Source organism: Corapipo altera, unplaced genomic scaffold, assembly GCF_003945725.1.
Source record: "Corapipo altera isolate COAL_440 unplaced genomic scaffold, ASM394572v1 187, whole genome shotgun sequence".
Taxonomy (NCBI): domain Eukaryota; kingdom Metazoa; phylum Chordata; class Aves; order Passeriformes; family Pipridae; genus Corapipo; species Corapipo altera.
In genome coordinates this window covers 356,829-368,894 of record NW_020885062.1, presented here as the reverse complement: position 1 = coordinate 368,894, position 12,066 = coordinate 356,829, and the positions used below count along the sequence as shown (strand labels likewise).

The window sequence follows — 12,066 nt, the reverse complement described above, 5'->3', positions numbered from 1 at the left end:
CCTCCCCACACACCCCCCACCCGGCCGGGCCCCCGCCATGGCGCCGCTGCTCGGCCGCAAGCCCTTCCCGCTGGCCAAGCCGCTGCCGCCGGGGGAGCCCGGCGAGCGGTTCGTCATCCCCCACACGCAGGAGGCCTTCCGCACCCGCGAGTATCCGCACGCACCGGGGGCGCCGGGGAAGGGAGGGGGGGACCGGCGCGGGTTCCGGGGCGGCGGGGCCGAACAAAGCGGCGGCGGTGCCGGGCGGGAGCGGGTCGTGAGGGGAGCGCGGCGGGGCCGTTGTTCCCTGGGCAGTCCCGGGGCCGGTTCCCGGCGGGCGGGAGGAGCGGGACTAACGGGGCCCGGGGCCCTCAGAGCGGGCCGTGAGCGCAGATACCGCACTCTTGGACGGGGTGCGGGCATCGGGGGCCCGCGGGCGCGGGGAGGCACTTGCACCTCAGCCTTCCACGGACTTTAGTTTACAGAATCAAACAGCGGCGGGAGCTCTCTCTGTTCACAGCCCAGGCTGTCGTTCTCAGCGTGGTTATCTCCTCCTGGGCTGTTTTTGCTTGAAAAACGCGTATTTATTATTTTTTTTCCCTGCGTGTGGCAGCCTTAGAGCGCAGGAAGTGGCCGCGGGCCAGGCAGGTGACTGTCACAGCGCCCTGTCCGGGTCCCAGCAGGGCTGCAGGGGCAGGAGCTCGGCGCTGTGACCTGCAGGCAGTGCTCCAGGAGGCTGAGCTGGTGTTGGTGTTACGAAGATCAAGATCTGAGGAATTCTTGACTGAAGTGAGAGGGATTGCACGAATATAGGAACACAGTTTGGAGGTCTCGGCAGTGCAGGAGACGAGGGGGCTCCAGAACTTCCACAGCCCCTGTGTTGGAGAGTGTCTTCTTTCTGCAGTGAGTAGAACAGGCAGAGAAAGCCCCTAGGAAGGATCAGATGGCTTTTGAAGAGGAAAATGCATCCTTGAGTGCAGATAGGCATTGCTGGTGCGTTCAGCCCAATAAAACGAGGTTGGGTGGAGTGTTGGGGACTTGCTTTTCAACTGTGTTTCAGATTAAAGCGTTGTGTGTGCAAACTGAAAGTAGCTCAGTCATCCACCTGACCAGGCAGCTCTTTCTCCTGCCTTTCGAGGAGTGATAAGTGATCAAAAAGGCAAGACTTTAAGCCTAATTACTTCTTCTGCAAAAGAAGATGTATGTGGCTTTAAGCTTTGTCTGCCTTGTAGGAACAGCACAGGGGAGTTGTGGAGCACCTTCTGAGAACACCAGTCTGTTGGGTGGCTCCTGTGGATCCGTGAGTAGGTGGAGGACATGTTTCTGCAGACACTTGGGTGGTATTAAAATTAAGGAAAAAAGGGATGGTTTCTTATGCTGAGAGGGGAGGGTGTTAGCTGTGGGATCAGAGGGAGAGAAGAAACCGATGCAAGCACTGAGGTTCTGGAGAGATGCTCTTCTCCTGGAGAAAGTACTTCATGGGATGCTGTGGGAGGCAGCCTAGCACGTTCTAGAAAGTTCATCTTGGCAGGCAGACGTCATGAAGCTAAAAAGAGAAACCAAGCAATGTTGGGTTTCTGTCTTGTCTTGTTGACTGTGGATAATGTATGCTAGGCCAAAAGTGGAACAGAAAATTGCAAATGAGCCAGTAAGTTGGAGGGAGATGTTGCCTAAGGAAGACTTGGAGGGTTTTTTTTGGTCACTTCTGTTTATCCTAGATAGTGCAGAGGAGGAATGGCTCTGGAGGATGGGAAGGGCCTGCTGAGGGTGTGCCAGGAGGTACCTGAGTCTTCACCTGGTGTCATTTATGCCAAGACCTGGCAGAATACGTTCTCCTGGACTTTTTCCACCTTGGAAAGCTGTTGATCAGCTCTTCCCTTAAACACTGTGCAGGTTCTTGTACTGCACAACTACCAGTGAGGTGTTTGAAAGGCACTGAAAGTTCCTATGGCTTTGTTTTGTTGGGATTTAGGTTGGGTTGCACAAAAAATGGAGATTGGGGTGCAGAGCATGAGGAGAGACGTCTGCCCCCGTGGGCATGTGTTCTGGAAGGGTCTGGCAGCAGTGGGAGGGGGATAAGCTGGTCAGCAGAGCTCAGGTGTTTATTTGGATCTGTTTTTCCTTTGTAGCTTTATGTGGCTTCCTTTAACTGCCAAATCCCATGAAAACCTTCTAAGAGAATCCCTGCTGTGCAGAGCCCTTTGCATCCTGGCAAAGCCTCGGGCTTCTGGTGTCTGCCTGGGAGTGAGCCCTGCTAATCGTGTGGGTGTGGGGACAGGGGTTTCTCTGGGCAGCCAGAGATAGACTCGTCCTTGCAGGAGCTCAGTGGGATCTGCTGCGAGACACCTGAGGTGTCAGGACAGTGCTTTGCACGTGAACAGTCCTGTCACCTGTGCAGCTGGTGCTGAGCATTTGCTGCCTCCCAAACACCCGGGTCAGCTCTGCTGTGGGCACCTGGGACTGCTGCAGTGTGCCTTTGCTTTGGAAAACTGCTGCCAGCTGGGGAGAGGTGCTGGGCTCAGGGAGCTCAGCCAGCCCAGGCTGTTCCAGCCAGAGCTTCCCCTCAGCCCTCAGTGCCTGGTTTTGGGAAGGTGTGTTGTTTCCACCCCGGATTAAAGCCTGTCTGTAGTTAATAGCTGTGCGTGGTGCCAGCACAGGGGACGGGAGGGGTTGGGCTGGGTTTGGCAGGTTAAAGGCTGTCACATCCTCACGGGTGATCCCAGAGAGCCAAACTCTGCCTGGAAGGTGGTAGCCAAGGGGCTGTTGTGTCACACTCTGCAGGTCTGGGAGAAAACTCTGCCACCCATCCAGGGAGTAGTGTATAAATGTACCCACTTTCCTGGGATTTTTGCCTTCCTGTCTAATACAACTGGGAAGAATTCACATACTGTAAAACTGTTTTGGAGTTGATGCTGATGCTCTCCAAGATATTACCCAGGAAGAAGTAAACATTTTATCCCCTTCACAGTTGTCCTTGTGCAGTGGTTAGCTTGGTTATTGTAAACATTTTTCTTTAAAAGGGTTTTTAATGAAACTTTGTTTTTGCTGTAACTTTGTTGCCTTTCAGCATTAAATGATCTGCAGTGGGGTGCAAACGGATGTGTCAACTGCTACAGTCAGCTGTTTCATTTAACATACATGTTATTCATGGCTTTTTGCAGTATGTTCACAAGTAGCTGCTGTCCAGGGTATTTTTTATTCCTGCCTTGGGAATTGTCATACCTGCTGCTTTGAAATGCCAGGCTGGTCTGGGATATATGAGTCCTGACACAGTGTAGTTAAACCTGTTCTGATTGATGTGTTCAAGGAGGGGAACATTCCTAGGGAAAATTCTCTCGGATCTCCCTATTGATATGGGGGAAAATGTATCATTCAATTATTTTTCATCTGGAGATCAGCTTTTATTTGCTCTCCTTGGTGGAAGGAAAGGAGTCTCCTCACGGGTCTAGAGAGGAGGAAGTTGATAAATGTAGGAGGGAAGTAGGCCATAATTTTATTTCCCACCTGTATATTAAATATTTGATTGTAGTTAGACTACTGAAGGTTTTTTAAGGCCATGTCCAGAACCCTTAAGTGTACCTCTCCTTTAGCACTGGGTTTGGTTTTAATGCTGTTCTTTGTGGGAAAGGCACAGGAGGGAATGGTATTATGGTTGCAATTTAGCCATTATTAAAGTGTTTAATTCAATCATTAATTCAATCATTAACCACATAAATCACAAAGAGTGATTTGAGCTGGAAAGGACCTTAAAGCTCATCTTGTTCCACCCCCTGCCACGGGCAGGGACACCTTCCACTAGCCCAGGTTGCTCCAAGCCCTGTCCAACCTGGCCTTGGGCACTTGCAGGGATGGGGCAGCCATAGCTTCTCTGGGCAACCTGTGCCAGTGCCAGATGGCTGTAATTTCAAGGAGGACTCCTGGTTTCTTGTTTGATTTTATTTTTTTATATGTTTTTCCCCTCCTTGCTCAGCATCACTGCAAACATATGTCACAGTGCCACTCCTGGGCTGCTCAGTGGGGCTGTGCAGTTCCCTGGGAGCTGTGGGTTTTCCTTGCTTCTGCTCCAACGATGGCACTTCCTGCTGCTGCCTGTAGCACCTCTTGTTTCTATGGAAAACTGAGCATCTTTTGAACCCCAAGGAAGGGTAAGAATTGGCCAGAGGGATCAGATCTTAGTGGGGTGGTGACTGGTCAGATTGCTGTTCATTTGCAGGAGAGCCCACAAACAGGGTAGGCTGGGGAACCACAGGATTTCTCCTTGATTTTACAACCTGCTTCAGGAAGGGGGGTACTGTAGCAGCCTCCCCTGGAGGTTGCTCTGTTCCTGGCTCATATTTTTGTGTACCACCAGTTGTAAGTTACCTGTACATCAGCACCCACAGTGCAGCTGCTGTAGCTTGTGCTTTAAATTGGAGCTGTGAGGAAAACGTCCAAGAAAATTGGCTTGGTTGGAGTTGTAACTTGGCTTCCCAACAGGAACCTTAAAAAAAGGAAAAAAATAGGTTGGTTGCACTGAAATATTCTTGACAGACAACACATCTGTGGGATGCACCGAGTGCTTTGCTGTGGCTGGTGGCTCTGCCTGTGCAGGAGTGTGGAGCAATCTGCCTGTTCCCACAGGACTCTGCGGCAGCAGGATGAGCTGTGGCTGTTCCCAGTGTGCCTTATGCTCCATGCTGGCCTTGCCACTGGAGAGCTTGTGCAGGGAGGAGCAAAAGGTGCTTTTCTTGCCTCTCTTAGGATTTCTCCACTTAACTTCCCATGGGTGAGCATGGGGCAAATTGGTGTGGATTTACTCCGTGCTGATAATGGTGCCTGTGCATCTTCTGTCCGTAGGAAGGGTGAAGTAGCTCCTCTCTTTTACCCTGAGTGTTAATTACTGCTCAGGTGGAGCAGGGAGAGTGGCCACAGATGCTCCCAGCAGAGTGGCTAATGCTGTCATTCCTAATGCTCTCTGCTCCCCCGTGGCACCCATTAATCCTGACACCCGGAATAACGTAACCTTGAGGCAGGTTGGGACACAGGAGTGTCAGTGCCTGAGGGGAGCCACCAGGAGAGATGGAAGGACTTTGTACAAGAGCGTGGAGGGACAGGTCAAGGGGGGTGGATTCAAACTAAAAAAGAGTAGGTTTATATTAGATATTGGGCAGAAGTTCTTCCCTGTGAGGGTGGGGAGGCCCTGGCGCAGGTTGCCCAGAGAAGCTGTGGCTACCCCATCCCTGGGAGTGTCCAAGGCCAGGTTGGACAGGGCTTGGAGCAGCCTGGGCTAGTAGCAGGTTCCAATCCATGGCAGGAGGGTTGGAACTGGATGATCTTCAAGATCCCTTCCAACCCAAACCATTCCATGATTCTGTGGAGCAGGTGATGTAGTTGGTGAGAGGGAGCCTCACATTGTGCAAACACAGGGGGCTGCTCTTTTTGAGAACTAAAAGAAAAGTGGCCTTTCTAGAGATTTCAGTTTCAAAGCTTTTGGGCTTTTTTCCCCCAAAAAGACTGGGGATGCTGGATAGACTGCTAAATTTCTGTCTGGAGTTGGTAACACCACCCTGAGGCATTGGTAGCAGCAGTGCCACAGCAGTTCCTCTCAGGCATTAGCAGCAGTCCATGCCGTGCCTCCTGCACTTGCCTGTGATCTTGTTGATGCTGTTTTCCAAGGAATCAGACTGGAAAAGCTGCCAAGTAAGTTAGCAATATCACAAAGTGTTCAGCCCTGTGTGTTCCCCTTGTTCAGCACAGCTGAGCTGTCGGTGCTGTGGCACCTTCCGTGTGCCAGGGCTGAGCAGGGCGGGCGTTTCGGCTGCAGAAAGCACCAGCACCTCAGATTTAACACAGCACCCCCGTGGCACACACGGGGTCAGGCTGTACTGAGGCTCTCCTCAGCCTTTGTGCACTCCAGCAGCAAGGGTTTCGTTGGCTTTGACTGTTCTGTGCTGCTGTGATTGTGCTCTCCCCTGCATAAATCCTGTTTTCCTGAGCTGCCACTCGTACAGAGAGTACGAGGCACGTTTGGAGAGATACAGCGAGAGGATCTGGACGTGCAAGAGCACAGGAAGCAGCCAGCTGACACACAAAGAGGCCTGGGAGGAGGAGCAGGAAGTTGCTGAGCTGTAAGTACCAGTGGGGACATGGATTTGTGCCTGTCTTTAGGTGTTGGGGCACAAGAGTGTGCTTGGGAATGCTGTGTAACTGAGGTGAGCTGAGGAGCTGGAAGTAGATCTGGGGACTTTGGAGCTGAAAGCAAATTAAGTTCCAATTTTGATGCCATCACTAATTTACTTAGTAGTTGAGTAATTTACTTATTTTGGTATTACTTGAACCAAAATAGTTCAGCATATGGCACTTGGCATGTTTTAAAGCCCTTTGGATAATAGGAGTATTTCAGGGGAAAAAACCCTAAATCTTGAAGGATGTAAAGTAAAAATAAAATAAAAAAGAGCTGTTGAAGTTTCACATCAAACAGGTCCACGCCTGTAATTATCTTTTCCGGATCTGCATTAGAGTTGTTGTACTAAATTAAAAAGAAAAATGTTGTCGTGAGATTTTAGGGAATTGCACTGCTTGAAACAACAAAGAGCTGAGGGAAAGCAGCGAGAGTCCTTGCTCTGTGCAGACCCCCAGTGTTCCTCGGGGCTGCTGTGGCCCTGACCTCCCCCTCTAGCCCACAGGAATCCTTGGATGAGATCCAGCATGGCTACAGAAGTGAATTTGCTGTAAAGGTGCAGGTCCTTGGCTCAACCAACACATATAACACACAGTTTGTGTGATTACCAAATTGTAGGAATTTTGCCTAACAAAAGACATGTTTCTCCATTTTGTAAACTCATGACCCGGACTTGTGGGACGTTTTTCCCTGGATTTAGACTGAGCAGAGTATCAGCAGTACCACCTAAGAGGCAAAATTTTCTTCTGCCTCTCTTCACATTTCTGATTCATTGGCAAAGAGTTCACAGCCTTTGCCTAAGGAGAAATTCCCCATCATTTGGGCTTAATCACAACCTTAAAGTCAACAAATAAGAAACCCATTTGCTAATGGTCCTAATTTCTGTGAAGGCTGACACACTGCTGCCTTGAGGCTTTGCTTCCTGCTGTTCTTGTTTGAGAGGAGGGTGCAGAGCCAGCTCCATAAATTTATAATCCTGAGTCAAAATCACTGGTTCAGCGCTGCTTCCTTTTGGTTATCCATGTTGGATTGGTTGGCCACTTCTGAAAACAAAATTGAAGAAATGTCAGTGAAATATAAATGGAAGGTTTCTTGGTAACAAATTTAGCCACAGTCTCTCTAATTTTGGGGAAAAAAAAAGACTCTGTGAAATGAGATTTTGGTCTTGTCTCTTTGAAATGGGATGCAAAGCTTCCCAGGCAGTTTGGCTGCTTTAATACCTGACACTAGGCTGGATAAAAAAGTCCATTTAGGCAGTTTGCTAACGGGATAAATTTGTTCCTGGCAGTTGTAGCACTGCAAATGCAGCTGAGGGTTCTCAGCCATGGATCCCTGAGGCTGGGAAGCCAAAAAAGTGTTTTGGAAAAATGGAGTATTTTGTTCCTCCTGACTGTAACTTGAAATGGACTTTACTTTGTAGCCACAAGGCTTTATGCAACATATTTCTTAGTGCCCCTGTCAGCCAACTGACCTCACCTTTTAGAGAGGAAATCAGGGAAGTAAATTTGTCACAGTGTTTCTCTCCTTTATATGAATAAGTCTGAAGATCCTGACATGGTGAAACACTCAAGATATTTCTCTGTGGAAAGATGGGTAAACCTGCCTCTGTCTTTTTTTTTTACTGTGTTGGCAGAGGAAAAAAATCTTCATCAGCATTGAGGTGTTGGAGGCAAACATTTTAGAAGTAACAAGCCCCAGAATAATGACATGGTCTTGATATATATTTAATATCTAATAAACAGTAATAACCAGCATGAAAGGGCTCACACTCAGTGCTGCTCTTCCTGAGTTTATGGCATTCCTTCTGGGAAGAATCTGGATAATTTGTATTGTCATGCCAGCTAACACCTGGGGGAGGGAGAGCAGCAAAAAGCCCTTGGATGTCTGCATGCTAATGGGGCATCTGCCTCAAACATTGCCCTGGCTGTTAACATTCCTGGAACTGGGAAATGGGAGGCTACTTTGCATTTCAGCTTTTATCCCCTGAATGATGAAAACTTCTTATGTGCTTGCTCAGCTTGAAGGAGGAATTCCCCATCTGGTATGAGAAACAGGTCCTGGAAATTGTGCACCACAACACGGTGTCTTTGGAAAAGTTGGTGGATGCAGCCTGGCTGGAGATCATGACCAAATTCGCAGTGGGAGAAGAGTGTGACTTTGAGGTAAGGATCTGTTTTCCATTTTATCCCATGCTTCTGCTAATTCCAGGTAACTGAAGGCAGGAGATGGGAGGCATATGTTGGCTGCTCACACTGACAGAAGGATGGTGAGTTTCTTTTCTATAGAATCCCAGTGGCATCACCTGCTTTTGGATGGAAAATGGTTCCATAAGCAGAAGCATGTGGATATCCCATACTTCCCAGTGGAAGGTGTCCCTGCCCATGGCAGGAGGTTGGAACTGGATGATCTTTAAGGTCCCTCCAATCCAAACCATTCCAAGATCCTGGGATGATGGCAAGAGTAAAATACTGATCTGTGTGTTTGCACAGGGAAGCAGATACAACCCTTACAGTGCTTAAATATGTGATGGTCTGTGTATTTACTTAAGTGTAAATAAATACCTACTGTAGTTAAAAGAAGTTTAAAAGTACCATTTTCCACAATCTTTTCACCTGACACATTCCTAGAAGGAGCAGTAATCTTAAATGAATGTAGCTTGAAGTCAACACCTTAAAAATCTCTAAAAAGCCTCTAATGATTAGAAAGTTCCTCCAAAACTGGGATATTTTTTTGTTGTTTTTTCCCTTCCTCTTAGTGCTAAAGCCCATTAGCTCAGGTGTCTTGCTCAGGTCCACTTTTCACCAACATTTCCCTGCAGGTTGGCAAGGAGAAAATGTTGCCTGTGAAGGTTGTGAAGATCCATCCCCTGGAGAAAGCTGATGAAGAGGCCTCGGAAAAGAAATCCGAGGGAGCCTGTGATTCCCCATCCAGTGACAAGGAGAACTCCAGCCAGGCAGCCCAGGACAACCAGAAGGAAGCTCTCCTGAAGGAGGATGACAACAGGAGGGAAAGCATGAGTAAGTAGGGAGGCAGCATGGCAGTAGGTAGCACCTGGCAGTGAGTGTTGGAGTGTATGGATGTCTCAGGCCTGGGCTGTGAACGTTTAAAGAGTGCTATGGGATGAAATCCTGACATTGTCCATGTTAGGGCTGAATTTTGGGGGCATCACTTGCCTTTCAGCTCTTCTTGCCTGTTTTAAAGCAGAAAACGTGCTGTCGCTCTAAGGTGTAATGAAATGTATAAACTTCTAAAGTATAACAGGTGTATTTAAAAAGGAAAGTGAGGGGAGCAGTAAAAGTTCTTACAGAATCAGGTTTTTGCTCTGATGTTCATCCTCAGTGCAAACCTCTCTAGCTCCAAAGCCTGTTCTTCTGCAGTCAGAGACAAACTGTCAGTCTCTTTATGTCCCCAGTTGTCATAAAAAATAAGTGTTGGGTTTTTTTCTTTTTGGTTTATCCCCTTTCCAATTTTCAAATGCTGAGGCAAAATTCATGCAGAAAAACGCATATTAATTTTTTTTTAAGGGTTCAAAATAAAACATGCTTTGAAACCTTGTTCTCCTCTCTTACCTGCCCCTCCTTGCTGCAGAGCTAAGCAGTGATATCCAGGGTTTTTCTTGGCTCTGAGAAGGTGGTGTTGAAAGAAAACCCCAATAAGTTGTCCTGTGTGACTTCTTAAAAATGGAATTAAAAGATTCTTTAAAATAGATTTCAAAAAGTGTTTTCAAACAAACAAACAAAAAGTTTCACAGCTTAATTTTAAAATTAGGCTGGAGAGCTTAATTTTAAAATTAGGCTAGAGAGCTTAATTTTAAAATTAAGCTGGAGAGCTTAATTTTAAAGGCTTGTAAATGGAATAAACGGTTGGCATTTGTAAATAACCACTCCAGCATCTGGGGAAGGTGTGTGTGTGTGACCTCCTCTGATGTGGGGAAGAGGAAACTCTGAAACCAGCCCAGCAAGCAAATAGCAAAGTCAGGAGTGGAAAACAAGCTCTACCAAACTCTGGTCCTAATAATTGCCAGCTCTTTCTGATGGTACTGGAAAATGTTCTGAGCTGTTCTGATTTCATTGCAGTGCCCTGTAGAACCAGGAAGGAAAAAAAAAGGTGGTGTAGAAGCAATCTGGCCTTACATACACATCCTTTGAAACAGGAGTTGTGCTGGGAGGGGGGCCAGTGGTGTTGAATTATTTATATATACATATATATTTTGTTGAGGGCCGTACAGAGCAGAGGAAGTACTTTTTACTTTAAAAATGCTCAGTGACCGAATTTACAGTGGCATTTTTAGACCTGGGTGTTTTAGCAAAGGTTTGCTGTGGTCCCTTGTGTGCTGTTCCAGCAGCTGTGTCCAGCTGTGCTCCTACTGGCATTGCCAGTGCAGTGCTCCAAGGTTGGATATCACGGGAATGGGGCTTCCTGCTCCTGTTTCAGCCTCTGACTCAGCTGGTTCTGGCCTGTGTTCAGTCACCTCTGTAAGCTGGGACTGTCCTTCCCTCTCTGGAAAAGGTGAACCTCAGCATTTTCCAACCCAAGGTTCTGGGATAGTCATAACCTAAGCAGGAAAAGCAGTAAGCACTCATCTCTTAACTGCTTTTATTAAAAGGATATTTTACTGCTAATGCTTTTATATTCTGGGCTTTCATAGAACTTAGGTCCATAGTAATTATGACATTATCAAATTATTGAAATCATTATTGAGTCAAATTATTCCAGAATGTGTAAAAATAATTGTGTAGCATTTGTTACAGTTACACAGCAGGCTGCAGAAGTAGGAAAGTGCTGACACTTGGTGGGTTCCAGTGCTGAACTGCACCCACAGAAGCAGGATATGGAGTCTGGGGGTTCCCAAACACACTGACCTGGAGTTTTTCTCTCTAATCATGTTCACACTTGACCACTGGGGATGTGATCTGAAGTCACTACACGAGAGTGAGTGTTTGGAAGCAGTAACAGGCTCTGTCTGTGATGTAAGAGCTGTGTCTGCCTGTGCACACACGAGGGGGCAGAGTGAACCTTGGCAGTTTTATTAATACTTGTGTCAAACTTGTTTGTTTTCTTGGAGGAGAAAAGGGACAAAGAGAATTTCAGTCTCTCTGGTTAGGAGTCTGCTCTCCTTCAGAAGCTAAAAATAAGACTTTATGCCAGCTTTATTGCACCATTTGTGCAATCTGGATTGACATTGTATTGTTAGGTGCTTAGGGAGTGAACTCTGGAAAATCTGCACAAGTGAGAGGAAAGGTTAGATTGTCCTGAAAATGGATGGTGAACTGCTGAAGGCAGGTTCTGCAGCTTGAGTTTTAAGCTGAAGGAGGTAAATTTAGATTGGATGTTGGGAAGAAATTGTTCCCTGTGAGGGTGGGGAGGCCCTGGCACAGGTTGCCCAGAGAAGCTGTGGCTGCCCCATCCCTGGAAGTGTCCAAGGCCAGGTTGGAGCAACCTGGGCTAGTGGAAGGTCTCCCCTTGGTGAATTGTATAGACATTTTCTCCCATTGCAAAGCTCTCTGCAGAGAGGTGGGTTTAAATGCAGATGATGCTTTATACTCCTTGAAAAATATGTTGCCCCCTACCTCAGGGCTGGTTAGGGCCTCCATTCCCAGGATTCTTTAGGATACTGTAAAACCCAGTTTGGGATATTTTCCTGATATTCTGGTTTAACACTGTACAGATAGTGAGGAGCAGGGTGCTTTAATCTTTTTTGGTTTACTCTGATGTGAAGACAATGTCTCACTTTGCTTTACCAGATGATCGAGCCCGTAGGTCTCCTCGGAAGCTCCCCACTTCTTTGAAGAAGGAAGAAAGGAAGTGGGTTCCTCCTAAATTCCTGCCCCACAAATACGATGTGAAACTGAAAAATGAAGATAAGGTGAGTTGTCTGCACAAGTCCTTTCTGTTATAACGTGAATATACAAGTTTAATTAATCATT

The 12,066-nt window shown here is 47.4% G+C and overlaps 1 protein-coding gene across 1 annotated transcript in view; it reads left to right on the top strand.

The window, feature by feature from the left end:
- Positions 1–37: 37 nt before the first annotated feature.
- Positions 38–12,066, top strand: part of BAZ1B (bromodomain adjacent to zinc finger domain 1B) — a 42,545-nt gene continuing 30,516 nt past the window's right edge. Inside the window, exons 1-5 of the mRNA XM_027668989.1 lie at positions 38–150; positions 5,970–6,086; positions 8,157–8,301; positions 8,958–9,156; positions 11,884–12,005. Of these exons, the coding sequence (XP_027524790.1) occupies positions 38–150; positions 5,970–6,086; positions 8,157–8,301; positions 8,958–9,156; positions 11,884–12,005 (696 nt within the window). The remainder of the gene's footprint in view (positions 151–5,969; positions 6,087–8,156; positions 8,302–8,957; positions 9,157–11,883; positions 12,006–12,066) is intronic.